A 27,182-nucleotide genomic window follows, 5' to 3' on the forward strand; every position below is an offset into this window, starting at 1 on the left:
TGTCTGCGTGCGCGCCCCGTCGTCGGGGCTGAGCTGCGTGCGCGCCCCTTGAGCAGGTTGGAAGCGCGCGCACCCTCCCCAGGCACTGTTAACTGCACCAGGGGCAGGCCGGGGTCTAGTTTAGCAGCTCTCCTGGAGCTGATCGAAATGCTGGGCAAGGCAGCCAGAAACTGCAGCACTCAGCTTGTCTTCCTCTCTCTCAGATGACTGAACTGCTCCCTCTCTCTCCAACATTTCATGCTTTATTTGCTGATCTTTACATTTTTTTTAAAAAAAAGTTGGGCTCCATTTGGCCTCAAATCGAGAAATGTGACTGGCTACATGACAGGCATGACAAAAATACACATATTATTGGGACATCTTCTGTGGTTTGGCTCACAATAAGTCAGAGAGAAGATGCACAGTTTTATCCCATATATCACAAACAACAACCTATATTTAAAATGATAATACAGCCCAAGGCACTTCACAGAAACATTATAAAGCAAAATTAGACACCGAGCTACTCAAGGTGATTTTAGGGAAAATATTGTATAATATTTTATAAGGTATGTAGATTTGCAGCAATTAAGTCAAATTGTGTTTTAATTGCACAGGTTTTTGGAATCAAATTCCATGACTGTAAAGGGAGATGCCTGGTTCCCAATTCTGCAAGATTGGCGTGGATCTCCAGGAATTGAAGATCAATCCCCAGGAAACTGCTGTGTGCAACCCTGGAGAAAAACCATGGGACATTGAAAGTTTTTTTGTGTCATTTTCTTTCAACATTTCTCTTTACCAGATCTAAAAATATTGAAAACAGAGGGAAAAAAAGGGCCGCTTGGCTAACAGTCAAGCATCATCCGACTGGGTTATGAGTCTTTTTGCTTCCCAATTGACGAAGGAAGGCACTGCATCGCAAGGATGGATGTGTTGGCTGATTAATGGCTGAAGCGTGGGGGAAAGTCATGTTATGAAACCTCCAGGAATACATTTAATCACAGTTGGCAACCCTATCCCTGGATCTGGGAGGAATGGGGAAGGGTAGTTCCAGGATGTGTTAAGAGTTAGAGTGGTCCTAGGATGAGTGAGTGATTCTGGGTTGTGAGAGGTCTGCAACTGTTATTTACCTCCATTCGCATGGCTGGCTGCATGCTGGTTTGCTGGCATGATCCCACTGCCAGGCTGTTTTCCTGGAGGCATGATGGGGATCAAAAGTGGCAGGTAGCTTAAAACTTTATTAAGATCAATTGAATTTTCCATATGGCCTGCAGGCCCCTGAACATCAGGGACTGGGCCAACTGCCTGGTGGCAGCCTCCCGGCGGCAGAAGGGGGAGCCAGTGTTCCAGGCAGGCTTTGAGGCCCTGCCCATTTACCTGCCACAGCTGTGGCCAGAGGCCAGCCTTTAAAGGGGTTCCTTCCACTTAATGTCAGCCCGGTTGCTGAGGGAATTTTTAATTTGAAACTTAAAAGTTGCAGAGGGGACACCTCAAGGTAGAGGCATAATTGGACAGCGAGACTGCTCTCTGGCCACTAATTGGTCAATTTGAGGAACATGAATATCAGATGACTGTTTCCCACACATTGCAGGGTTGTGACCCCCATTTGATCACTACATCAAGCTTCCATCACTAAACCAAAGTCCTGCCGAGTCTCTATTTGTGTGAAAACTGTAATAAATGTCCTATTATATGTTTATTTACGTACTGGTTTTACCACAATTCTTTAAAAAGACCAAAATTCATAGGAAGATGCAAGGGAAGTTGTATGAGATTTTTGGTAGCTAAAAGGCATGTAGCAGGACCAGCTGTTTCAATTTCTCTGCACCTCTCACTCTAACCAACTTCCTCTGAACTTTCCACGCTCCCCTCCCTCAGGTCCAACTAGACATTATTATCAAACCTGCGTGACAAGTGCAGCACTGTTGTTGCTTGGCAAAGACATTTACTTTGCGGAGACTGAACACCAACCATCCAGCACCTCCTCCTACCTCCCTGGATCACAATCCCGCCATTGAACATCAAACCATTGCTTCCGAGACCATTAGTGACCTCGTCTACTCTAGAGATCTTTCCCTCTGGCTTCCAACTTCATAGACCCTAACACCATAGAGCCTTCCCAAGATCCACAAATAGGACTGTTCATGGTTTCAACCTGGTCTTGTCTCATAAAATTTCTTTCTTTCCAACACAACCCTATTTTTTCTCCCCTTGTGCAGACTCTTCCGACCTATCCACAACTCTTTCCACCCTTTTGCCACTTTACAATTTCCAGTTTTCTGTCTCTGATCATCTCCTTTTCACCACTCCCTCTTCACCTTCAACCCTGACAAGGGCAGCCTAAGGGGTGTCTAAAAGAGCGCAGCAACAATGGATCTCTGTGCTTCAACACATGCACAGTGCTTAATTTTCATTTATGGAGAGAGCAGTGGAAGCAACTAGTTTATCTCAGCAATAAAAAATATACCATATGATGTTCTAAAAGTTACCAGGAACTACCATGGACTGCCTATGCACTTATAAAATATGGATTTCCACTAGACTGGATTTAAGTTGTAGCCATTGAGAACTTGAAGCAGCATGAGATGGTTTCTAACATCATTTGGCTTCAGTTAATTTGGGTATTAACTAAGGAACTGACATCTGAAATACCCATCACCATTCTCACTGGTGATCTGAAAACACTCCCAAAATGATAATTTTTCCTTGAATAATGTTTTTAAAACAATTCATTCCATGCCATTCTTACAAAACAAATTTTAGTGCAAAACTTTGACAATCTATGTCTAGTACATATTGTGCAAATACACTGACAATGAAAATACAATGAAAGCTGAGCTGCCATACAAAAATGTCAAATTTAATTAGATATTTTTCAAGATATTTGCAACAGATTATTTTTGTCCATGTATGGGTTAAATTCAATTTTATCTGCGACAGACATCACAAACTTAATACATCGACTTTTCACTGCGTGCCAGTCAATATTAGATTGTACAGGTCCATAAACATTTTCTTCTCACATATTCTTCATTTGTCTGCCGTAGGAGGCATGTACATTAAATGGTAATGCGATTGAAATGGAAATGAATGATACACATGGAAGTAGAGAGAGGACTGGAACCTTTGGAATATGATCATTCTTCCAAAGTGTCAGTCAACAGAGGTAGTAGGTGCAAGTAATGCAGAAGCAAAACAAAATGCTGACTTAAAAAATCCAGGTTGCAAACTTGAAGCCCAGACATGGAACTGAGAAAGAAGCAGCTATTTTTGCAGTTTAACTACACACACACACTCAGGATAACAAAATCGTCCAAAGTTGACAGTGGAGGTTGAAGCAGTCACAGTCCTCATCAAAAATGCATATTATCAGCATTACAAGGCATAGTGGAGAAGTTACAAAAGCATCCAGCCTCACCAATAAGCAAAAACAGAGAATCCAAATAAAGATAAATGCTTGACTTAAAACAGCTTTGGGATGCTAGAGAATTTGAAAAAAAATAGCTGGATCCATGGAAAAACAATCTTGGCAATATTAACTAGGAAAACCAATCTTAAAAATAAAACCACTTTAGAAAAATTAAATATACTTAGGGCTATTATGCAGGATGAGGAAAATATATATTCCATTTAACAAAGCTTATGAAGACCTGCATCATAGTAGTTTAACAGGGAGGTTAGTTAAAAAAAAAAATTAAAAAGAGGAGGGAAATCAAGAGTCCAATAAAGATAACTAAGAGAGCTAGTGCATAAATTTTCATTACAAAGTCTGAAAATTGCACCCTTAGAAAAGTGCGCAGCACCAAGAATCAATGAGGAAAACACAGAGTATAACAACATTGGGGAAAGACTGTTATTTCTGCATTATAGTGATTCTTTTCCTGAAACCTCCATTATACATATTTGCAGGAGAGCAGAACTTCATTGGGAGAGGTGTGGTGAGGTGGACAGATCTCTTCCAAAATATACAAATCCTTCACTAATCTGCTAAGCAGCAGGAACTGAACTGAAGGGGAGGATATTTAGGTGGAATGGGTCTGTTGGCTGAGATTCTCTGAAGAATACATTTCCGCCGCTCCTGCTGCAGCCAGTAGAGCATCTCCACTTTGTCCCGCTGCATTTTCTCTATATATGGCCGGCCCTGTAATCAGCAGTTTGAGAAAATATCATTCAGAGGCAATAGCAAACATTGTGCACAGGAATTAGCATAAAGCTACAAAGTTGAAGGAAAACTAAGTGAAAAAGAATTTGCCAGTCCTTTTTTATTAATCTCCATAATAAACTAGTTTAATCTAACTGTTAATCAGAATGCCTAAGAATTAGCCTTAACAAAAAACAGCCCCAAGTCCTTGAACAAACAAAATTGCTATGCAAAAGCTTATATACAGGGCAAACAATATATTTAATTGAAATAAAGATGCCCAAAAATATTGAATGAATTTCTTATTTAAATGACATATCCAGTGCAAACATAGAAGTTCCTAGCACAAAACACATCTATTCTTACATAGAAAGCAAAGATTTTGTTGCTATCATAAACTGGCATTTCTACCTTGAAGGTAACTACATCCTCAAAATTGTTTTTGATTTTCTTTAAAATTGTTGACAATTGACTTTCAATTTGTGACATATCAGAATAAAACTTATCCCTCTCTTTGGACTCCTTTAATCTTGCGCTTGAAGTGCCCCAGTAACCTGTAACACACAAAACACAGAAATAGTGCAGCATTACCACCAATTTTCTCTAGAAGAGTAGAATTCAGCTTTCTCCCCATAGCCTACATATTCCAAAGCTTGAAATATTTATCCAGTTTTACATTTCAAAAGTACTTCACTGACTGTAAAGCACTTTGAGACCTTGGCGGTCATGAAAAGCATTATATAAATGCAAACCTCTTTTTCTTTTATTAATCCCATAAAAGCTGCAATGGATTCTGCTTCAACTGGGTAAAGACATCTTCTCATCCCTTCCTTCACTTTCATAATTGACAATGTCTTTTCTCTTTACAGGTGCTAAATGCCATGAATGTTGCCGTTTTTTCTGCTTTTGGCTGTAAGATTTTTGTTAAGTAATGGATGATAAAATTACACAGATTTCTGAAAGTACAGTTAAGAAAAATTGAGTTAATTACTGGGATTACTGGAAATGCTAGAATAACAATTTTTGTTAAATATATACGGGTAGGTTTTCAACTAACTACCAGAATAAAAAACTGACATTACACTGCCCAAGTGTAAAACTGACGCTGCGCAGCCTGAGTATAAAACTGGAGTTGGACTATCTGGGCATCAAAGTTCTGTTACTTTGCCTAGATGTAAAATTGATATTACACTGCCTGAATGTAAAACTGGCGTTACGCTACTTAAGTGTAAACCTGGTTTGTTGCAGAAACCGCCTGATTTTTAAGGCCATCAATTTCATTATTGAGCTGATTAAAGATCTAACTTATCCAGGCCTTGACTTCTATTTGATTGGCAGCTGAAACTCTCAAAGCTGAAGTATTTAGAGTTGGAGAACAGAATGTTAACTTGGGAAATTCAGTTCTAATTTCAGGGTCATAGAAGAAGAAACCCTCAGAGCTGATTGAAATGTTGGAAGACAGCAATCGGGGATTAGAAGAGTCAACTGTGGGGCTCACTTCCCATTCTGTTCCTTGGTTTTCCATTATCTCAGCATCAGATTTGTATTTCAACTATTCTACTGGCATCCAAATAAAACTGCATCTTCTTGCGAGTGAAAGCCCCAGCTGACCATTATGTACCTGCATCCTCATCCCCCAAACAATCATAGAATGTGACTGTAAAGAAACAGGCCATTCAGCCAAGAAGTCTGCATCAGTTTCAACTATCTCAATACTGAGCCATAGAAATCACATGAATTTTAAACAATCTAAAATGTTCAGATTATATATAGCTGTCTGATCAATCAGTTTCGGTTTCACTACAGCAATCTAGAAATACAGAATATTCAAATTATCAGGATTGGTTCAGTGGGACTACACATGCCTCTCAAGCCAGAAGGTTATGGATTCCAACCCCACTCCAGAAGCTTTGAGTTCAAGAACTCAGCCAATGATTTCAATGCAACAGTGAGAGAGTGCTACACATCTTTTAGATGAGATATCAAACAGTTTCCCTCTCAGGCGGACATAAAAGATCCTATGGCCCTATTCAAAGAAAAGCAGGGGAGTTATCCCAGTGTCCTGGCCAATATTTATCCCTAAACCAATGTCTAGAACAAATAATCTGGTCATTTATTCCATTACTGTTTCTGGGGCCTTGCTGAGCACAGTTTGTCTGTTGCATTCCCTGTACTATATACATTGACTTTACCTTCAGAATTGCTTGTAATGCACTTTAGATGTTCTGAAGTCATTTAAAGCATTATATAAATGCAGTTATGAACGCTGGACTTTAAAGGCGGTAATGTTTTAAACTGTTTCCTTTAATTCAATGGGAGGGGATCTCCTACAAAATCGACAAACTCATATGACCTGGTTGCCATGGGGCAAGGGCCCAGGTCAAAACTTATTCAAAGTAAGGTGCAAGCTTTAACACCTGGATACAAAGGAGGAGGCAGTTGGTCTTGCTGCATACAGACTCACAGACTTTCAGGGTCAGTCAGACAGAGAGATTTGTGGAACAAGACTCATAACAGGTACTACTATACCAGTTAGAAGAAAAGGGCTGTCTTGAGTTAATCACCAAGCAGAACGCTGATGAGGAAAGATCCCCTGTTTGAAGAAACAATACTTATGGATTGTTAAAGACCAAGTAGTTATCTGTGGGTGCCTTGCTACTGGAAGCCCATTTGATTATGCTCAGAAGATTGAGTGAAAGGACTTGTTTAAAAGGATACTGGAAGATTCACCCTGGTGGGGCAGGGAGAAGAGACCATGTTAAAGCCAGGAGGAGCTTGGGGACTAAGATTTCATTTTTGCTTAGAATACGGTATAATATATAAAAGTGGCTTGCAGTTTCAGTTGTGTTCATAAGTTAACGGGGAATACTTTTATCATGTTTTAGTGTATTAGTTGCCTACTAAGTAATGTTTAGTCTATGTTGATTTCAGTTTGTTTGTTACAGTAAAAGTCTTAAAACATGAAATCTTGTCATGCCATTTTTTGCATTGGTCACTAGAAAATTCATATCTCTTTTTAGAAGTTATCAGTCACTAGGGGGATCGTAACAATGCAAATACTTCCTTTGCTACAATAATTGTGTTCAGACACCTTATGACAACAATGCTGAGGCTAAAAATGAAGAGGAATATCCAGCTTTTCTTTCAATGGAGCAGCCAAAGCAATAGACATGTTTTTGACATCACTAAGCAAAAATGCACAAAATGCTCATCCTTAACTTCATCCAATTTAATAAATTTCGCACTTAGCATGACGCTGGACTCTTCTTCCATCGCCTTCATCTCTGTGCTCACTTCTTTGGGTAAGAGTCCTCCCTCCCATTCAATGGATCCTTTCACCTGCCTCCAGTATTCTCCCTCTACCTGGACCCCTCCCTCTGGCATCTTACTTGCTCTTGATCTTTTCAATGAGAACTGTTGGCATGACATCGGCCATCTTAATTTCTCTGCTCCTCTCACCCACTCTGACCTGTCTCCCTTTGAACTTGTTGCACTCCATTCTCTCAGGTCCAACCCTGACTTTGTTACTAAGCCTTCTGACAAGCGTGGTGCTGTTGTTATCTGGCATACTGACCTCTACCTTGCAGAGGCTGAGCGCCAGCTCTCAGACGCTTCTTCGACCTCCCCCGGAACCATGATCCCACCACAAAACATCAAGCCACTGTTTCCAGGACTGTCACTGACGTCATCTCCCTTGGAGGCCTTCCCTCCACAGCTTCCAACTGTATAGTCTCCCAACCCTGCACAGCCTGCTTCTACCTCCTTCCCAAAATCCACAAATAGGACTTTCCTCGTAGTCATATGGACTCAAAACGGTTACTCTGTTTCTCTCTCCACAGATGTTGCCAGACCTGCTGAGTTTTCCCAGTATTTTCTGTTTTTTTTTTATTCCAACATTCACAGTATTTTGCTTTCATCTGTGCAGGTAGACCCATCGTTTCAGCTTGTTCCTGCCCAACTGAACTAATTTCTTCCTATCTTGACTCCATTCTCTCTCCCCTTGTCCAGTCACTGCCCACCTACATTTGTGATTCCTCTGATGCCCTACATCATATTAACAATTTCCAGTTTCCTGGCCCTAACCACCTGATCTTCACTATGGAATCACTCTACACTTCCATCCCCCACCAGGATGGTTTGAGGGCTCTCCACTTCTTCCTTGAACAGAGGCCCGAACAATCCCCATCTAACACTAAGCTCCTCCGCCTTGCTAAATTTGTTCTCTCACTGAACAATTTCTCCTTTAACTTGTCTCACTTCCTCCAAATAAAAAGTGTGGCTATGGGCCCCAATTACGCCAGACTTTTTGTGGGGTTTGTGGGATATTCCTTATTCTAGTCCTACTCAGGTAACCTCTCACAATTCTTTTCCAGTACATTGATGAGTATTGATGCTGCTTCATGCTCTCATCTGGACCTGGAAAAATTTATTGATTTTGCCTCCAATTTCCACCCCTCTCTCACCTTCACCTGGTCCATCTCTGACACTTCCCTTCCATTCCTTGACCCTGTCTCCATTTCTGGTGATAGACTGTCTACCAATATTCATTACAAGCCTACCGACTCCCACAGCTACCTCGACTACAGCTCTTCACATCCTGCATCATGTAAGGACTCAACGCATTCTCCCAATTCCTCCGCCTCCATCGCATCTGTTCCGATGATTCTACCTTCCAAAATGGCACTTCTGACATATCTTTATTTTTCCTGAACTGAGGTTCCCCCCCATCCCCTGACTGTGGTTGAAAAGGCCCTTTACCGTGTCCAACTCATCTCATGCACCTCTGCCCTCACCCCTTCCCCTCCCTCCCACAAACAGGATAGGGTTCCCCTTGTCCTCACTTTTCACCCCACCAGCCTCTGCATTCAAAGGATTATCTTCCACCATTTCCGCCAACTCCAGCATGATGCTACCACCAAACACATCTTCCCCTCACCTCCTCTGTCAGCATTCCGTAGGGACTGTTCCCTCCATGACACCCGGGTCCACTCCTCCATCACCCCCAACAGCTCATCTCTTTCCGATGGTACCTTCCCATGTAATCACAGAAGGTGTAACACCTAGCCCTTTACCTCCTTCCTCCTCACCATCCAAGGCCCCAAACACCCCTTTCAGGTGAAGCAGTGATTCACTTGCACCTCATTCAATTTAATCTACCATATTCACTGCTCACAATGTGGTCTCCTCTACAATGGGAAGACTAAACGCAGACTGGGTGACCTCTTTGCAGAACATGTTCGCTCAGTCACCAACCTTCCTGTTGCTTGCCATTTCAATTCACCATCCTGCTCTCATGCCCACATTTCCATCCTTGGCCTGCTGCAATGTTCCAGTGAAGCCCAATGCAAGCTGGAGGAACAGCATCTCATCTTCTGATTAGGCACTTTACAGTCTTCTGGACTTAACATTAAGTTCAACAACTTCAGACCATGAACTCTCTCCACAATTTTGATCTTTTAAAAGAAATTTTCCCCAACCCCCTCCCTCACATAGGGCCTTCCTAAATTGTTCTTATGTTTTGCTTTCATAGAGAGCTGACCTTTAATCTACTATCTTACCTTTATGTCACTATTAGCACCTTCTTTAGTCTTTAACACTACCATTAACACTCCCTTTGTTTTTCGTCCATGACATCCTTGTCAAATCTCTCCTGAGCTATCCCTGACCCTCTATTTGACTCCACTTGCTCCACCCCGCACCTCCACCCTCTACCCCTTCAACAGTATAAAATCCATCATATTTCTTCCTCTCTTTAGCTCTGAAGAAGTCTTATGGATTCAAAACATTAATTCTATTTCTCTCTCCACAGATGTTGCCAGACCTGCTGAGTTTTTCCAGCATTTTCTGTTTTTTATTTCAGATTTCCAGCATCTGCAGTATTTTGCTTTTATTCATCCAATTTAAATTATTCATAAACACAGGCCTAAGTTTTCCGTTAGGCGGGCGGGCGGAGCTGATGCTGACGCGTGCAGCCGCGGACCCGATCACCGCCGTGCTGCTATTTTGCGCGGGCAGGCCAATTAAGGCCCGCCCAACGCATTTCTGACTCCCATGGAAAGCGAGAGTCTTAAGTTTGCGGCGGGCGTGTACAGACCGCCGGGTCCAATGGCAACCCGGCAGTCTGTATAAAAAAAGGCCAGGGAGCCTCCTTTAGGCTGTTCACAATGGCCAGCTGCAGGTGGCACCACAGGGGGTCTGCACAGCAGGCCAATGTAGAGGGAAGGCCAGAGGAGGAGGGCAGGCTGCAGGGTGTGGGCCAGGAGCAGGGCAGGCTGCAGGGTAGGCCAGCGGGGGGCCAATGTGCCCCTCACTTTTCCGATGGCTGCCTTGCAGTCTGGGGGCAACCTGCAGGAGGTGCAGCTAGGCGCATACTCATAACTCCAACGCATGTCCTATTCACGATGAGATGGTGGAAAGGGTGCCTCAAGGTCTTGTGACCAAGAGCTATCTGGTGCCCTCAGCGCCACACCTAGTTGCGCCTCCTTGCCATGGGAGCTAAGGTCGTGTCCTTCTGAAAGTGATGGACGCAGAATGTGTCCAAGATGGCTGTTGAGGTGGGGGGGTGTTGGGAGCAACTGTACTATATTTTTGTGACCGATCACCAGTTGCGTGGACAGGAGGCACTGGAAGCCTCAGATGGGCCACTATGGTTGGGGTGCGGCGTGCGCGTGCAGAGTACATGAGCGATCAGCCCCAATAAATGGTCTTCTCTGTTTTGCAGGAGAAAATTGCGCATAATGCGCATGAACGTTCGCGCATTGGAGGTGGCCAGGCCCAGCTCGTCATATTGACCCATTTTGAACAGAAGGCCCTGGAGCTAGAAACACGCCATGCGCCCAGGTCCACAGGTGTCAGTGAGGCTGGGGTGGAGTGGCCAGGTATTTGAGGCCCACAGTCCCATCTGCTCTGTCTTCCCACCATCCAAAGCACTGATGATTGTTGGAATCGCTAATGCAGCTACACTGCTCATTCACAGACTGATAAGAGTCAGACGTGTGGGTCATAGAAAAAGGTACCTCGGGCCTTCGAAGGTGCGCGTGTCTAGCACCTTCCAAAGTCGCCTTATCCCATTTCTGACCACTATCCCCATTGCCTTGTGTGCCATGGCATTGCTACTGCACATCCAAATACTTAGTACATCTTAGGAGGGTTTCTGCCTCCACCACCCTTTCAGCCAGTCCGTCCCACATTACTCTGTCCAGAAGTTCCTCATCACCTCACCTGTCAACCTCATGCCCCTTACCTTAAATAAATGCCACCAGGTTAGTCATCCCTCTGCCAAGGGGAAGTGTTGCTTTGTGTCCACCCGATCTATGCCCCTCTTAATGTTATGAAGCTCAATAATGTCACCCCTCAATCTCCTGTGCTCCACGGCAAATTTCACCAGTGTATGCTATGTGTCCTTGTTATTCCAACTCTCCAGGCCAGCATGCACCCTGGTCAGCGACCTCTGCACTCTCTCCACTCCAATCACATCCCTCCCATGAAGCGCTGATCACAACTGAACGCAGAAGTATTGCTGTGGCCTTGAAAGCGTTTTCTGCACTTGCAACGTGACCTCCCTGTTCCTAAATTCTATTCCTCGGCTAATAAAGGCAAGTATGACTTTTACCCTCTTAAATGCCTTATGTACCTGTCCCACTACCTTAACGGTCCTGTCGACATGCCCAGCAAGGTCCCTCTAATCGTCCTTACTTTCCATGGTCCTACCATTCCTCGTATATTCCCGTACCCTGTTTGTCCTGCCCAAGTGCATCACCTCTTACTTATCTACATAACATTCCATTTGGCTTTCCTTCGGCCATCTAACCAGCCCGTCTGTATCCGCGTAATGTTTGGGCCTCCTCCTGACTATTTGCCACCCTACCAATGTTCGTCTCCTTAGGTTCTGGAAGGTTGAGCGCATTATGAGCCTGGGGGAAAGGGATGAAGTGTGTCACTGTGTGCACGTTAACTGATCCACTGTCCTTGTTGTTAATTTCAGCATAATCAGAGCCTGGCCGCCAAGAGGAATTGCAGATGCCCCTTCTCATACCTGGGGTCCTGAACTGTCACCTGCATCACACCATTTCAGTGAGGCAGGCACCAGCACAGAGACTAGCACTTCGGTGGGAATTGTTACATCGGCTAGTGTCTCAGGGCACAGTGGAGAGGGCACTTCACAATCGCTGGAGGAGATGGCAGAGACAGAGAGTACCAATGGTGCCAGCAGCCGGAGGACTGCAGGGGACCAGGCACATGCTGAGTCGGGCCGTGATGATGTGCCTCTAGAGGCGTCCGCCACGCAGCAGCTGCAGGAAATGTGGCCGGGTGTGCAGGAGCATCTGGGAGTGTTGCATGAGAGTATGCTTCACTTGGTCTCCGTGGTGGAGGAATCCACAAGGAGCGTGAGTGATGCCATGAGCCTCATGTCAGAGCATCATGCTTCCTCCATAGAGAGAGTGGCGATTCTCCTGGAGAGGGGCTTCCAGCAGAACAACCAGCTTCTCCTGGGGATACGTTCGGACCTGCAAGCCCTCACAGCACTAGTGCCACAGCTGGTCATTGGCAATGTGGGAGATGGTCTGGGCACCAAGCTTCCCAGCTCTGTGCCCATTCATCTACGGTGAGCAGGGAGGTCCAAAGCAACCTCATGTTGGCGCAGCAGCTGCCTGTCGTCTCTGTGGGCTCCTCTCAGGGTGCTCCAGATGAGGGCAGCAGCTCCTCCACCCCTCTGCCAGTGACCATTGCATCCGTTGAGGCTGCGACGACTGGGGAGATGCCAGTTGTGGGACTGGCCACTCCCTCCCAGGTGGAGCCAGCACAGGCTCCACGGGCCAGAGGACGTCCGCCAAGGTCTTCGAGGCCAGCAGAATCAGCAAGCTGTCCCAGAAGCCACTCCAAGCGATGGGGCGGCACCCAGACATAACACCCATAAACGTAAGCATAAGGTACCTTAGGCACATCACGGGTTTCTCACTGGTGCTTTTGTGTTGGCCCTAGATTAGGGAATTATTATTTTTTGACGTTGTAACAACATTTGTAATTAATCTTGTTGGACTATATGATGGATTAAAGTAAAATCCACATGTGTTACCGTGGCTGAGGGTGGCTCCTTTGTGCGGCATTTGTATGTTTCGCAGACATGTCATGAATGTTTGAGTGGACATTGATGTTTATGTGCAAAGCCCTTAGTTGCAGCTGATGAAGTGGCAGATGGAGCACTTAAGTGCCGCGTATGGATGCGCCAGGCAATGCTGGTCCTCCAGATCCATTTGTGTGGAGCTAGCTGAAGGTTCGTTGGATTAAAGTCTCCCTTCCATGTGTCCCTGCCTCTTTGGTGTAGTGCCGGGTCGGCATTCAGCTCCTCGTCATTGCCCTGTGCTTCCTCATCCTCTGAACCACTGCTGGAGTCATCGTGTGCAGCCGCATCCACTGCATCAAGGTCTTCATCGTCCACTGCGCCCCCCCCTTTCCAGCGCAAAATTGTGGAGAGCGCAGCATGCTACCACTATCACAGAGAAACGATCTGGGGGGTACTGGAATGCGCCCCCTGAGCAGTTCAGGCATCAGAAGCGCATCTTGAGAAGACCGATGGCTCTCTCCACCACAGCCCTTGTGGAGCCATGGCTCCTGTTGTGGCACTGCTCAACTTCTGTTCTTGGATGGCGAAGAGGCGTCATGAGCCACTTTCTGAGGGGATAGCCCTTGTCACCCAGCAGCCAACCATCAAGCTGAGCTGGAGCACTGAAGAACTCTGGCACCTGGGAGTGTCTGAGGATGTAGGCAGCGTGGGAGCTGCCCGGGTACCTTGCACAGACTTGTAGAATCAGCAGCCTGTGATCACACACTATCTGCACGTTCATGGAGTGGAAGCCCTTCCTGTTGACGATGGCACCGGGCTCACCTGCTGGCACCTTGATGGCCACGTGTGTGCAGTCTATTGCACCCTGGACACGGGGGAAGCCAGCAATAGCCGCGAAGTCTCTGGCTCGATGTGCCTGACTTGCCTGGTCATAGCGGAAGTGGATGAAAGTCAATGCACGCCTGAACAGAGTGTCTGTGACCTGCTTGACACAAGTGTGGACAGCTGATTGGGAGACACCGCAAAGATCACCCACCGAGGCCTGGACGGAGCCAGAGGCATAGAAGTTGAGGGCAACAGTGACATTCAGAGCTGCTGGCATGGGGTGTCCGCCCATACAGTTAGGGGAGATCGCATGGCCATTGATCTGACAGATGTACTGTACTGTCTCCCTTGACAGTCGGAGCCTCCTTTGGCACTGCACCTCAGTCACATTGAGGTAGCTGCTTCTCCGCCTGTATACCCTGGCAGCAGGATAGTGGTGTCTTCTGCGGCCCCTTTCACCTTGGACTACCTCTTGGCCTGCGCCTGTATTCCCAAAGGTGGCTCCCCTGGAGGCTGATTGTCCAGTCCTGGCCTCCTCCTTATTCTAGCCCTCCCTTCCTCCTCAGAGGAGCTGCCTCCAGTGGAGATGTCAGAACCCATACCCAGGCTAAAGGGAAGTCTCCGGAAAGCTGCAGGCCCGATAAACATTACTGACTGCAGAGTGCTGAGCTGAAGGTTCAAAATACACAGAAAGCTGTGGGAATTCGTTCTGAACTGCTACAGATCACACAGGCAAGTTTAAAACACTTTCTGCTAATAAATACTTCACAAACCAGATTGACGACCCCACTGAGCCCTCCTATCCTGCCCGTGGATGAGTTTTATTAAAAAGTCGCTTACCTGCCTGCCCATTGTGCCCATGCGCCAAGCATAAGATCGCACGGGTGCCTGAAAATTGGCATTGATTGCCGAGGTAAGGGCCTTAACTGGCCCATTAATTAATGGCAGGCGCGCGTCGCACTTCATCGCGTGCTCGCCCAACGAAATATAGCGATGGCGCACGGTGACGTCGGGACTCTCGCCCAACATCACCACGCGTCATTTTACGCGCTGACGTGCAGGGCCCACCCCCCGCACGTTGTCCTGAAAATTCTGCCCACTGTCTTGAATATTTAAATTTAAATTGTCCAAAGAAACAAACAATTCTTGGCAAATCATATTTATCTATCCCCACGCAAAAAAACATTCATCACTTGGAAATTTCAAAAGACCAATACCCAATATTACTCAATCCTAGATGTCATGAACATAACATACTTCCACAAAGTTATCCAACTCCCGTAGGAAACTCTTTATCACAATATTGAACAAATCCTGTTTCTGCACATGATGGTTTTATGAGACTTTTCGTAATTTGGCCGCTTCAATAACCTACCCTTTGCAAAGAATCGGTTAGGGTTCGATGCAAATCTCTCAAATTGTTCAAGTTTACTCAAAATGTACTCTCGTTCTTTAATCAGTTTCACAGCAGTTTCCCATGCCTCCAAAACCTGCAACAAAAGAAGGAACAGTTTGTAGTTCCTAAAGTCATAATATCATACCAAATAAACAGAATCTACATATGGTTAGCACAATAATCAGAAAGACAACGTGGATGATAAAAGTTGACTACGTATTTCTTTCAGCGTAGAATGTATTTTAGATCACCACCATCCCTGAAGCTACCTTAAACATGGCCAATTCTTCCCATTTCCTATCATGAATTTAATTCTCTAGTATCACTGAGCATTTCAAGAATGTTGCCCCTGTGGCCATCTGTGGTTTAATAAGAATTAATTGGTTTGCCTTAATGCTAAACATGCTCTCTCAGCACAATAGCACTGATTTATGGAATTTGGATAAGGTTAAAACAGTTTTTAATTAGAGAATATGGTAGCTGCACTGTGTGGAATTAAGTTGCATCATATACAGAGTCACCATGACAGTTTCCATAGTAATGGGACACATACTAAAAGCATTCTGAGGACAAACTAATTAGTATTGGCACTCAGCACAATAGGAAGGGCTTTGACACAGGCATTCAACTTCCAGTGTCAAATGTGCAAAAGCACTTATGAAAATACATTTGTGTCTGTGTCAAAAGTAAAATCACACCCTTAGGCATTCTGGATTATATAGTCTACAGCTGCAAATCAGGTCACCATTGGATATTTTCCATAACTTTTTTTTGCAAGTGATTGAAAGACAACTATGGTAAGAAACTTAGAAGTATGCCAATATTAAACAGTTACTATCCCATGACATTGCACACCATGTCAAATGCAACCTTTAGCTCAAGTGGGGTTAGAGTGAAAGGAAGAACTGCAACACCAAGGCCAGAAGAGCTTTAGAGCTCAAGGCTGCAGAGGGAGTGGGGTGGTGGGGGTAGATATAGAGACAAGATACAGAAGAGTTAGAGGCCTTGAGCTGGAGGGCAAGTAGAGCATGGTGGATGCTTCGTGCGAAGAGAATCAGATGAACGGATGCATAGAGTTAGAGGCTGCAGGAAGAAGGAAGGTATAGAATAAATAGAGACGGCAGGGTGAGGGAGTAGAAAAAAGTTAGAAATCAGGAACAGACAAGCAGGATAATGGAGCAGTTAGAGAGTGGAGGAGGAGATAGAGCAGTATGGGGTTAACAATATTTTGATCTTTGGGAGCAGGACTACAGTAATGTCAACCCCACTCTCTCATAAATCAATCATGAGACAAACTATTCTAATCAAGCGATTTTGTATAAAATCACAAGTTCCTATTTTTTCACACATAAAGCAATTTAGATTAATAATTGATTTATAAACCTAATTAGTGGTTTATTTAATCTCTAACAGGTCAGATATCTTTACAAAACTGCATTACTGCATCTGAAAATGCTTTATAAAAAAAATGAATTAAAAAACCTACCTGTTGGTCACACATGTGTTAAAGAAGAAGCCACCCAGCACCACAGTCACTTTTGGCTGAAACAGCTGTCTCCTTATAGGATGACAAACCCACGCTTGATGCATTAATAAATTAAAATACATTTATCACAGTGGAATAACAACTGTCACCTCTAAATTTATGGTTGTTAGTGGCAGTTAATACAAACATATGAATAATAACTGACAGGCACTCAGTCAAATGATGCATTATCTGCAGCTCAGAGCTGCCCCCTTTTAAGTGTCTGAATGACTTCAAAGATTGACAATATCTAAGAACAGGACAGACAAAAGAAATCATAGAACTATGGCATACATGATGGACAATATGCTAAAATTATTGTGCAAAAGAGCCTAGGAAGCAGGTGATTAATCACAAATTTTTGTAAATAAAAATCCAGAACTGTTTTGATGTCAGTGCTCATGTAGGCAATGGTATTTTGAAATCGTACAGTTCCACATTCTGTGTTTGAACTTAGTAAAAAGAAACAGTAATTACGGTTTAGTTTTCCTTTTTAACACAAATTGACCTTGAAGGAAATTCTAATGAGACTGAAGGAAAATAATAGAATAAATCAGATTTGTAAAGGTAGAAGATTCACTGTACAATGTATGGAGGTAATGTTATTGAGAAAGCACAAAACAACAGATACAGGAAACAAAGTTTCATCAGGAGAGAGGGAGGAAGATGCCCTTTAGTGGAATCTAACTAGGCCTGTGATTAAACTTGCTAGGCTTGTACGAGGAATGAAGCTAGATTTTGAGCAGATAATTGCATTTCGGGGGGCGGGGGAGTAGAGTTGGAAAAGTTATATTTAGATCATACAAAGGAACTGCATTTCTTTCCTCCTCCACTGTCTGTGTATCTCCAAAAAAGTGAACATTCTGAATAAGCAGAACCTGCTTGTGAATCCAGAGAATCAGCAGCAAAATAATTTTTTTCTCAATAGACTTGACTCTGAATAAATGATCTAGGCTTGAAGCAAGGATAGAATTCTAATGAAGCAAGCCGCTTCCCACTTACTCACACACAGAAATCTTGATCAACAAAGCCTCTGAAACGTGATTAAAATGACAGTGCAGCTACGATGCAACAGATTGGTTTACCCGCACCCGTGATCTGATTCTTACTCAGTCTCATGGTTGTACGCATTGCCGAGTTGCTGAGGAAGAGGCTGACTCAACATGGTCCCTACTCGGCTTCCTGAGAAAACGTCAGCAGCAGAAAAATTGCAAGATTTCACAGCATCTTTCGGGATCACGAGTGAGGCTGGATTTGGCTGAGAAAACGTGTCAATTTGAGAGAGTTGGTATGTCTGTCGGAATACTCAGAATGGAGCAGATGATTGGAGGTGGAGACGGGGCTGGGCGGCTGGTGGAAAAGCAGGTCAGAGACTCCATTGGAGCTGATCTGCAAAGATGAGGTTAGGAGGTGGTGGTAGAGAGGAGGGCAGGGCCACCAATGGATTGAGGAGTATAAAGGGCTAAGACTGGATCTGGGGATACAGGGAGAAGTACCGAGGCAGCCACAACAGAGACCTGGGGTAGACTCATGATCACAGGACTGGTAGAAGAAAGGAGGCCTGAAATATCCAAAAATGAGCTCTAGGAAACTGGTAAGATGGCAAAACATTAAGAATAATACTTTTAAAAGTAATATTTCATTCTAATTTGCTAATTACTGGCACATTGGAAGCTAAGAAATTTAAATTGTTCCACAACAACACTCGGTGGTTAAATCAGGCAACTGTATTTGGATCCTGCTGCTGCTTGTGTCTACCACTGCCAGGAGATATGCTGTCATGTTTTGTCACACTTGTCTGTCTTGCGCCATCCTCACACATCCACTGCAGCTCGTCTGTGACGTCCATCATCTAACTACGCCTAGGTCGACCCGTCTTTCTGCTGCCCTCCACTTTACCCTCTAGAAGAGATCTCTACAGCTTTTCAGCTTTGACCAAATGGCCAAAATACAGACATTTTCTTTTCTGGATGTCATTTTTTACAGCTCTTTTGCTCTTGCAATTTCAAGTACCTCTTCATTCTTATGGTCTGTATATGGAATTTTTAGCCTACGTCTTAGCAGCCACATTTCAAAGGCCTCTATTTTCTTTCAGGTTTCTGAGGCATACAGGAAAGTGGATAGAATGTAGCATCTTATGAGTTTTTTTCTTTGTTGCAAGCTTGAATTTTCTTGTTGATAACACATCCTTCATCTTCACATAATTACTTCTGGCTATCCCTATCCTTCTTCAGACTTCTGCATCACATCTACCATCTTCCCCTAACATTTGTCCTAAATATACAAACTTATCTACTTGTTCCAGTGTGACACCATCCACTTCAATCTTCACTCTAGTTTTTTCTGATGTATTCTTTCTTATTGCCATTGTTTTTGTCTTTCTGGTGTTCATACTTAATCCATATTCTAAACTTCGAGATTTTATTTGAGCTATAATATTTTGTAGGGCCTCTTCCAATTCTGCCAATAGTGCTGCATTGTCAGCATACTGCAAGTTTGTTATGTTCTTGCCTCCAATTTTTACCTCTGGAAGTACATCTAATTCTCTGAATATTTGTTCTGTGTACAGATTGAATAATTTTGGTGATAGCACACTGCCTTGTCATACATCTCTCTGCACTTGAAACACATCTGATTGCCCATCTTCTAGTCTGACGCTCACTATTTGGTCCCAGTAACGGCTGTGGATAAATCTCACATCTCTACTGTCAAAGTCACATTTCAACAGCACATCTTTACTGTCAATGTCACATTTCAACAGCACGTGTCAGCTTTTGGTGATAAACAAGATCGAACATTTTTTCATAGTCGATGAAGCCGATTCAAATGTTCTTGCTTACTTCTAGATATTTATTGAAGATTGTTCTTAGGTTAAATATTCCCTCTCTTGTTCCTACTCCAGGTCTAAATCCAGGCTGTGCTTCATCAATTTCTGCTTCAAATATGTTATTATTTCTTTCCATTATGATTTTCAAGATCAGTTTAATGAAGCTTATAGTTCTAATTTGGTTGTGCTCCATTGCTTTAGGTTCCTTAGGTAACTTAACGAATACCCAATGTCTCAACTCACTTGGAATGTATCCTTTGGTGTATATTTGATCAAAATTTCTGTTTTAACTTCTAGGTCTGTTTCTCCAAGGGCTTTTAGATGTTCTATTGTTGCTTCATCTATGTCTGGAGCTTTTCCTGGACTCATCAATTTCAAAGCATTCTTTACACCTGATATCATAATGTTTGCTCCAACGTTTTTCTCTAGATCCTGAGAACTCTCTTGATTTGGATCATCATACAATTTACTTATATATTATGTCCATCGTTTTGCTGCTGCATCTCTTTCAAACAGTATTCTACCATCTTTGTCTTTTATGCACCCACTATCTGTTGTTATCCCTTTCTTTCTTTCTGTCAAAGATTTCACCTTTGGGTGCATAACTCTCATTTGTGATTTCTTTCCAGCTCCAATACTTCACCACACATCTCATTATATAATTTCTCTTTAGCCTGCCAATATGCATTCTTTATTTTCTTTTCAATTTCATCATACTCAGGCATATTTCTTTTCTTTCCCCTTTCTACTGTCATTGCTGGTATCTCATCTGTCATTCACTTGTTGTCTCTTTTACTTTTCCATTTTGATAACAGTTCCTTTGCAGCATGTTGTACACTCTCTCTTTCATTAGTTTCCATTTGCTTTCTACTTCTTGTTCTGAGACCCCTGTCCAGATTCCTAAATACTGAGACATTCATACTTGTTTTTTTTACTCTAAGGGTGGAATTTTCCGAGCCCGCTAGTAGTGGGCATGATAGGTGGCATGCACGGAAAATATGGCGGGACCCACTTCACGTTGGCGTGAAGGCAGGTCGTGATCTTCCGCTTAGCCCGCCGACGGCGGGCCGCGTTTCCTACCATTGGTCGGTGGGGAGCTAATTGCAATACATCAGCATATAATTAAAGGGCCATCCCGCCAGGCTCTTGGAACCCCACCATATCGTCCGTACACATTGGCTTGCTTTCCCCGAAAGCACGCCGATGTGTTTCATGACAGCACGCAGGCGACGTGCACTTGGCGGCCTTCACTTTGGGGGAACTGAGGTGAGTGAGCAGCAGCGTTCTCCACAGCTCACCCACTGTTTACAGGCCTCAGGGGCGCCGGGGAAAACTAATGCCTGGCCCCGCAGGCGACTGCTGAGGGGTGGGGGGGTGTCTGGGGGCAAGTGCTGGCAAGCCGCAGAGGCGACTGCTGAGGGGTGGAGGTGTCCTGGGGCAAGTGCTGGCCAGCCTTGGAGGTGACTGCTGAGTACAGCCATGATAACCACATCTCTCTCTCTTTCATGCTGTAGGAGGACCACATCAAGGTCATGGATCCTGGTGACCTGTATGCCTGATGGCCTACAAGGATCGTAGAAGACGGAGGAGAGAGTGACTGAGGCACATGGCCATGCAAAGGCAGGAGCAGCAACCTCATGAAGAAGGGGCAGCAGGGGTTCCTGCACATGCTGCCTAGGAGCGACAGCGAGCCGTGGCTAGTCGGTGTCTAGTGACACCCAGGCTCTATAGACGCTGCCTGCCATTCCTGCAGATGACAGAGAACCAGTGTCACCAATGACTGTGCCTGTCTAAGGACCGGATGGCTCACATCTGCCACTTACTGCAGGACTTGGTGCCAAGGGGACATGGAGGGCATCCACTCCCAGTGGCTGTGAAAGTGTCCGCAGCACTCAATTTCTATGCCAGTGGCTCCTTTCAGGGCAGATTTCACAATCTGTCACCCACAAATGCATCCGAGGTCACGGATGCCATCTTCTCCATGGCACACAACTTTGCGCATTTCGCCCGGGACTGGGACAGCCAGGGTGCAAGGGCCATTGGATTGACCCTGATCTTGGGATTCCCACGGGTACAGGGTGCAATTGACTGCACTCATGTGGCACTCAGGTCTCCATCACTACATTCAGTGGACTTCATCAACCACAAAGGCTTCCACTAACAGAATATGCAGCTGGTATAAGACCACCAGAAACGCATCCTGCAGTATGTGCATGGTTTCCAGGGAGTGTGCACGACACCTACATCCTGAGTTGCTGCAGTCTTCCAGGTTCCACAGAGGCTGCAGGGTTGGCTCCTTGGGGACAAGGGCTACCCGCAGAGGCAGTGGCTGATGACACCCATGCGGCGGCCTCAGACTGCAGCAGAGTGAAGGTATAACGAGGCTCATGTTGCAACTCTCAACTTGGTGGAGCAGACCACCGGGATGATGGAGGTGAGGTTCCAGTGCCTGGACCAGTCTGGTGGAGTCCTGCAATGCAGTCCACAGAGGGTGTCACGCATCATCGTCGTCTGCTGCGCCCTTTACAACCTGGCACTGCAACAGGGTGAGGAGCTGGCTGAGGAGGAGATGCAGGAGCTGCATGTCTCCTCCGATGAGGAGGATGCTGATGGGGATGAGGGTGAGGAGGTCCTCGGTGATGATGACAAAGGGAAGGAGGATCTCGCACTGGCTAGACGAGGCAGGAGCACTCGGGAAGCCCTCATAGCTGCCAGATTTGTGGAGGATGATGACGACATGCAGTGAAGTGTCCCCACAGATCCTCACACCGCAGTTGTGAATGTTTGACTCCAGTCTGGCTTATCGCAGGACCAATACCCTCTGTGAGAATGCTCCTGTCATGGAGATGTAGTGGAGGCCCTAATAGTCGTTCAATCACTGGAGGATGATGACAACATGCAGTGAGGACACTCCATGGATCTTCACATAGCCTCTGAGAATGTCTGACTCTTGTCTGGCCGAGGGCTGCTCGCTTGCGCTCCATGATCAGGGCCAGCTCAGAGATGCAGCCATGAAACTATAGACACATCTGATGCTGTGTCCGCCTTCAGTACCTCAGCCCTTCAGGAGCTGGTACACAGCATCACTGGTCGCAGATGCTGATGTGACAAGGGACAACTCCACTTTAAAGGTGCTGAGAGCACACAGAGAGAATGACAGAACTCTGTGGTGCCTGCCCACTACATTCTGGCAGCAATAGCCAGCACTGCCAAGGTGCAGGCATCAGTAATGTTTCCAGGGAGCGTGAGGCTGGACCATCACTGTGGTTTGAAGGCCGCACAGAGCATAGGGAAGAGGCCCCGGACTGAGAGACCTGCCTTTTATCTTGTGCAGAAAGGTTTCACATCCGAGTGACAAGAACACTGCTCATCAGAACAAGGAGCCACAGGCAGGGTGACATTCTTAGGAGTTTATTGACAACAGTGAACAGTATGTACAAGTGATCAACACCCGTAGCCAGGCTGTGCAACTACTTTTACCTAAATTTCCTAACCATGCCGCTATGTCTTGGTGCTCCCTGGACATCCACAGCCAAGGTGGAGGCAGCTTGCTGATTGCAAAGCCCTGCCTGTGACTTTGGTGGGTGTCCTCTGGAGGGCCGAGATTTGGAGGGCCCCGGCCTGCTTTCAGGGTCCTGCTGTGTGGCAGTGGCACTCTCCTCAGCCTGTGAAGCTGGATCTGCGGAGGTCACAGGAAGAGGGGAGTCAGATGGGCCAGTCACTCCCAGAGTCACCTGGGTGGATGGCCCCAGAGCGTGTACCTGCTGATCCTCCTCCATAGGGCCCCTGGCCGACTCCATGAGCGGAAGGCGTAGCTGGAGTGAGATCGAGCTGCCCAACACCTCTCACGTACACACTGTTGGAGGCCAACTATGGCTTCAGCGATGGAGTTAAGCCCATGCAGGAGTGACATCCTGGACCAAGGTCTCCATAGCTGCCGCCATCTTGCCAGTGTTGGCCTCAGTGTGTTGCAATGCCGGCGCTATCACCTCAGCTTGAAGGCGGATGGACTCCTCCATTGGGCCGTGCAATCTGAGGAGTTCAGCGGACATCCCTTCCTGATGTTCCCGAGCTTGCCTTTGCAGGTCCAGGAACTGTGACATGACCGAGTCCAGAGGCTCGTCATCTGACTTGGACTCAGCAACGTTTTGGCCTCCAATAGTCCTCTGAGTGCCAGGGTCCTGGGAAGTCCCTGCCTTCACCTGCTGTGGATCAGAAAGTGTGAGGTGCACACCAGGTTGTGATCCCGAGGCTACTCTAAAGCTAATCTCATTGAGGTGTGTGTCTCTGCGCTGATGGAGAGTAAGGGTGGGTGCTGTCACGGGACTTCAGGGAGGGTGCCTTCAGATTCCTCTTCAGAGGTTTCTTCGGGGCTTGGTTGGAGGCCCTGGGTCATGGACTCTGTCGGCTGTTTGGCAGATGTGCCTGCGAAAGCAAGTGGAGATAATTAATGCTTGGCAGTGGCCTGTGAAAGAGGACACATCACTCATAGCATGGTTGTCTGATGAATGTTGCACTGCTGGATCCTCACTTGGTAGAGCACCTCCGACCTCACCGTCAACACAGGACCCGGTCATCGCCAGCCAGCTGGATGGCTGTGTTTTCAAATTCTGTCAGAACTTTGATTTCTGGCATCCCTCCACCTGTCTGCGACCTTTCCCTCCTGTTGTGAGCCAGTTTGTCCTAAACGGATAGAGACGGGGAGAGTGTATCAGGACTCCTGCCGGGCCAGATGATAAGTATGCCTGGCCTATGTGGTGGTGAGTGGTCCCATGGATGGGATGAGGACAATGGTGGTGTGTGAAAGAGTGAACGGTGATGTCCCTTGCACTGGCAGTGAATGACGGCCCTGTGGATGTGTAATGGGTTTGTGAGTGTGAGTTGGGAGTGATGAGAAGCGTGACTTACCCTGGCGGCATTCTTCCTTTTGCGACACCGGGTGGCAATCCTCCTCTGCAAGGGGGTCCGCGCTGACCACCACTGCCACCGCCTCCCAAGCCGAGTTGATGATATTGCTCCCTATCCTGCGGCCAGAGCAGGGATAGAGCACATCCCGGTGAGCCTCCACGGCATCCAGCAGTCACTCAAGGGACCCGTCGTTGAAGCGGGGGGCTGCAATCTTTTTGCCTTTGCTGGCCATGTCTCCCAGGCAGCAGTGGTGAGCTGGTGGCAATGTACGCTTTGCTGGTGGTTGCCTTTTAAAATGGCGGCTGGCATGATGCAGCAGCGGGGTGATGGACAGCAGGCGAATGAGATCCTGCCCACCATGGAAACGGTGTGTTTCGCAGAAAATTCCGCCTTAAGAGTGAATGCCTCTCTCAGTTCTCATCCTTCAACATTTCAAGGTCTAAATGGTTGCACATCTTTTTCTTGTTTGGTATTTTCAGTTTTAATTTTTGCTACAAGGAGACAACGATCTGAATTTATATCCATGCCAGGATACATATGAACATTCTTTATATGGTTTCTAAAATACTGCTTCACCATCACATAATCTATTTGATTTCTATACACATTGCCTGGGCTTCACCAAGCCTACAGTCTTCTTTTTGGTTGTTTATAGAAGATGCTTGCCAACATCAGATCATTTTCTTACAAAATTGTTACTTCATTGGGCAAGGGATTTTCCTTCCCTGTCACTATTTACAACAGAATCAGTTAGAGGGGGCCCAACCTCTTCTGTATCTCTTATTCATCGACCATAATTTTCCTTGACTAACTATGGGGCTTATACTATGTGAGGTCCCAGACTTTACACAGGTGACTGGCCACATTGCCTCACCGAGCATCATGACTGGTTCCTTGGGTGCGTCACATACCTTGTTGGTCTCTGCCTCCTGAGTCATTGTCCTACGAACTTGTTAGGATCTTTTGCCTCTTCCCCCATTCCCAGATTTTGTGCACATTAGAAGGGGTGAGGCTCCCATAACACATGAACTGAAGCTTATGGGCCCCCTCACTTAGTTTTGCATGACAGCTGAGTCGAGATCCTGGGGTTTAACCGTTGAGGTGCACAATCAGCTCCTTGGAGTCATAAGTGAGAGTTTGAGAATTCTGAGACACTAGTCTCCCCTATCCACACCCATTTTGACGTGGGTGTGTGGTTTGGCAGGGGATGGAGGATACTAGGATACCAGCCCTCACAAACATTTTCCATAAACCCCACGGTCAGTATAAAACAGCAGTTATTGCATTTCACCAGTGTTGCGTGACAGGAAAGTTGTGACACATTTAATGGTGAAGATACCACAGTGCCATCTACAGGTATTACAGATGGATGCAGTCACTTCTACAATGTGATTCTGCACTGGAGGACATTCATGTTTTCAATACGATGTACGTGCCATGCACCAAACTTAATATATAATGGATAGATAAGGTCATCAGCACTGTATAATTATTTCATTAGCACAAACCTATATTTCGGAGTGATCATATGGCATTTCAGGTAACATAAACAACAGCTGGCATTTTTGTAGCATCTGTATCTAGCCCCTCTTCTTTAAATAGGTCGTCATCAATGCTCTCCTCAAAAATACCAACCCTTGGCCCCATTGTCCTTCCAACTACCACCCCATCTCCAATCTTCCGCTCGTCGCCAAAGTCCTTGAACGTGTTGTCGACTCCCAAATCTGTGCCCATCTTCCCTGAAACTCAGGAATTTCCAGTCCCACCAGCAGCAGGCATCATCACGGGCAAGGCAGGAAAATTTAGAGAACAGCCAAAATATGGTCAATTGACTTTTGGCCATTCTCCAAATTTTTCTGTCCTGCCCACGATGATCCCCGCAGCTGGGGGGAACCGCATAATGATGGCATATGTCTGAAGGGGGAGGCCCAGATTGGTAATCCAGAGACCCAGGGCAACGTTCTGGGGACCCGGGTTTGAATCCCACCATGGCAGATGGTAGAATTTGAATTCAATAAAAATCTGGAATTAAAAGTCTAGTGATGACCATGAAACCATTGTTGTAAAAACCCATCTGGTTCACTAATGTCCTTTAGAGAAGGAAATCTGCTGGTCTGGCCTACATGTAACTCCAGACCCACACCAATGTGGTTGATTCTTAACTGCCCTCAAAGGCAATGGGATGGGCAATAAATGCTGGCCTAGCCAGTGATGCCCACATCCCAAGAATGAATAAGTAAAAAAGAATTCCCCTGTCAGGTTTCTGACCCTGCCACAATACCAAAACTGCTCTTACCGAGGTCACAAATAACAATGACTCTGACAAAAGTAAACTCTCCCTCCTCATCCCTTTTTGATCTGTCAACAGCCTTTGATACAGTTGACTACATCATTCTCCTCCAAAAATCTTGTCACTGTCATCCAGCTGGGAAGGACTGTCCTCACCAGGTTCCATTCTTATCTATCTAATTATATCCAGAGTTTCACTTGCGAAGGTTTATCTTCCTGCTCCCACAT

At 45.6% G+C, this 27,182-nt stretch overlaps 1 protein-coding gene across 1 annotated transcript in view; it reads right to left on the bottom strand.

The window, feature by feature from the left end:
- Window positions 1-2,748: 2,748 nt before the first annotated feature.
- ccdc87 (coiled-coil domain containing 87) overlaps window positions 2,749-27,182 on the bottom strand; it is a 122,994-nt gene continuing 98,560 nt past the window's right edge. The window contains exons 17-19 of the mRNA XM_078554627.1: window positions 15,385-15,499; window positions 4,532-4,674; window positions 2,749-4,120 (exon numbers count right to left, since the gene is read on the bottom strand). Coding sequence (XP_078410753.1) covers window positions 3,959-4,120; window positions 4,532-4,674; window positions 15,385-15,499 — 420 coding nt within the window. The 3' untranslated portion in view covers window positions 2,749-3,958. The remainder of the gene's footprint in view (window positions 4,121-4,531; window positions 4,675-15,384; window positions 15,500-27,182) is intronic.

This window comes from Cetorhinus maximus, chromosome 12 (genome assembly GCF_964194155.1).
Source record: "Cetorhinus maximus chromosome 12, sCetMax3.hap1.1, whole genome shotgun sequence".
NCBI classification, from domain to species: Eukaryota; Metazoa; Chordata; class Chondrichthyes; order Lamniformes; family Cetorhinidae; genus Cetorhinus; species Cetorhinus maximus.